We start from the raw sequence: 2,500 nt of genomic DNA, 5'->3' as shown, positions 1-2,500 counted from the left end.
GTACTGGTCTGTGATGTCTAGTCTGCTGTTGCTGCCCACGGCTTTAGTGCTGATATTCTGTCCAACGCTTTTCGTGTCTGAGAGAATCTTCTTCTTGGATCCGTTGGCCATGACCAGCCATGTGACTTTATCAGCGTTCACTTCTCCGAACACGAACGGCACGTCGTACTGGACGTCAGTGTGACCCTGCAGGACGGCCTTCACCGGCGCTGGACCACAGCAGTAAATACCTGCATGTAGAGGAGAGATCATGTGTTAGATCACTCCAGCCAGTGTGTGTGTGTGTGTGTGTGTGTGTGTGTGTGTGTGTGTGTGTGTGTGTGTGTGTGTGTGTGTGTGTGTGTGTGTGTGTGTGTGTGTGTGTGTGTGTGTGTGTGTGTGTGTGTGTGTGTGTGTGTGTGTGTGTGTGTGTGTGTGTGTGTGTGTGTAAATGCCGGGATGTAGTGAAGAGATCACTCCAGGTGGCCTGATCCAAATATAATCTGTAGCCTGTATATAATATAATATCATGTGATGAGCAGACGGACCTGAGCTCTTCTCCTGCGGCGTCGGGTCCAGAACCTGCCAGCCGTCGTACAGCGAGTGCTCGGACAGATCCGGGCGCCTCATCCATCCCTCCACCCACACATGATAGTTCCTGCATCACATCAGGAGTGAAACCAGATCAAGCCTCCGACTGAGCGAGCGAGACGGGACATGAGAACTGAAGCTCTTACCAAACACTGTCCAGGTCGCGCTTGGGTCTCACGCCGTAGTCGCTGAAGTACTCGTCGACGAGGAGGTTCTGATCCGTATCGTGAGCCGACTGGTAGTTGGTGACGACTCGACACGGGATCCCCAAGCACCTCAACACTGCAGCGGAACAAGAGATGACTCAAGCCTTCACTAACACACTCTTACTTTATAGAATATATAAAAACTTGTTCTGTTTCTGCTAGTTGCCAACATCTCATTTTAATTTACGTTTAGTGTTCAGTGTGTGTGTGTGTGTGTGTGTGTGTGTGTGTGTGTGAGTACCTGTGCACATGACCGCTGCAAACACCCAGCACTGTCCAAATTTGACCGGATGACAGTCATATTTGATCCAGCGTCTCAGGATCTCCACGCTGCTGCTCCACTTGCTGGGAACGACTCCTCCGATGTACGACCCGTCCCACTGACCCATCAGAACTCCCTTATCATCGTCCGAGTTTATCTGCACATTCACCACATCCATCACTGATCACCTGCATATGAGGAGTGCAGTGTTGTGTAGTGTAGTGTTGTGTTGTGTAGTGTTGTGTTGTGTTGTGTAGTGTTGTGTAGTGTTGTGTAGTGTAGTGTAGTGTAGTGTAGTGTAGTGTAGTGTTGTGTTGTGTTGTGTTGTCTAGTGTAGTGTTGTGTTGTGTAGTGTTGTGTAGTGTTGTGTAGTGTTGTGTAGTGTAGTGTAGTGTAGTGTTGTGTTGTGTAGTGTTGTGTTGTGTAGTGTTGTGTTGTGTAGTGTTGTGTTGTGTAGTTTACCATGGTGCTGATGACTCGACTGATGTAGATGGGGTTACAGTGGAGTGTTGTGTTGTGTTGTGTTGTGTTGTGTTGTGTTGTGTAGTGTAGTGTAGTGTTGTGTTGTGTTGTGTTGTGTAGTGTAGTGTTGTGTAGTTTACCATGGTGCTGATGACTCGACTGATGTAGATGGGGTTACAGCGCGCTGAATGATCCTCCTGTGCGTCTTTCACACACTTTGGGTTCAGATCCAGCATCTTCAGACAGATGTCCACGATATCATCCTCAAACTAGAGAAACCAGAGACATCGAGATCACCGTTGTGTGGCGTTCATGTGTGTGTTTAACCCTATAAAGCTACTGTATATCTTACCGGTATATATTTTATAATTGTGTCGCACACAATCTACTACATGCCTATTGATTTACATTTAAAGTGTTTTTCCTGCATATTCCCACTATATCACACTATATGAGCCATTAAAGCCTGTTGGATTGAATATGATACTCAACATAAACTCTTCTGTTTATGGTTTATTTGCCAGATTGAGTGTGTGTGTGTGTGTGTGTGTGTGTGTGTGTGTGTGTGTCCTCACCTGCCCGAAGTCCCAGCTCATGCTGGTGATGTATTCATCCACTCCCTTATACACGATCCCCTGCTCATTCATGACGTACTCCTGCCTCTCCGCTTCGCTGGGCAGAAACACAGAGTCGTCTGCAGAGAGGAGAACACGAGACACTGAGGAGCGCAGTGATTACCGGTACACACACTTCCTGTGTGAACTCTTAACCTCCATCCTTCCCTCGCGGGTGTAAGGATGAGTGTGAGTTAGTGTTGTGTAAGGATGAGTGTGAGTTGGTGTTGTGTAAGGATGAGTGTGAGTTAGTGTTGAGTAAGGATGAGTGTGAGTTGGTGTTGTGTAAGGACGAGTGTGAGTTGGTGTTGTATAAGGATGAGTGTGAGTTAGTGTTGAGTAAGGATGAGTGTGAGTTAGTGTTGAGTAAGGATGAGTGTGAGTTA

At 47.2% G+C, this 2,500-nt stretch overlaps 1 protein-coding gene across 2 annotated transcripts in view; it reads right to left on the bottom strand.

Annotated features, from left to right (window-relative positions):
- The window catches only part of tgm8 (transglutaminase 8), a 14,208-nt gene that overhangs the window by 5,805 nt on the left and 5,903 nt on the right, over window positions 1–2,500 (bottom strand). For both annotated transcript variants that reach the window (XM_079629403.1, XM_079629404.1), the window contains exons 4-9: window positions 2,076–2,194; window positions 1,641–1,769; window positions 1,018–1,195; window positions 717–852; window positions 528–637; window positions 1–230 (exon numbers count right to left, since the gene is read on the bottom strand). The exon at window positions 1–230 is cut by the window's left edge and continues 13 nt beyond it. In XM_079629403.1, the coding sequence (XP_079485529.1) occupies window positions 1–230; window positions 528–637; window positions 717–852; window positions 1,018–1,195; window positions 1,641–1,769; window positions 2,076–2,194 (902 nt within the window). The remainder of the gene's footprint in view (window positions 231–527; window positions 638–716; window positions 853–1,017; window positions 1,196–1,640; window positions 1,770–2,075; window positions 2,195–2,500) is intronic.

The sequence above is a fragment of the Phoxinus phoxinus genome (genome assembly GCF_949152265.1).
Source record: "Phoxinus phoxinus genome assembly, chromosome: 11".
Taxonomy (NCBI): Eukaryota; Metazoa; Chordata; class Actinopteri; order Cypriniformes; family Leuciscidae; genus Phoxinus; species Phoxinus phoxinus.
The sequence above is the reverse complement of the archived record's forward strand: the minus strand, read 5'-3'. Positions and strand labels throughout refer to the sequence as shown.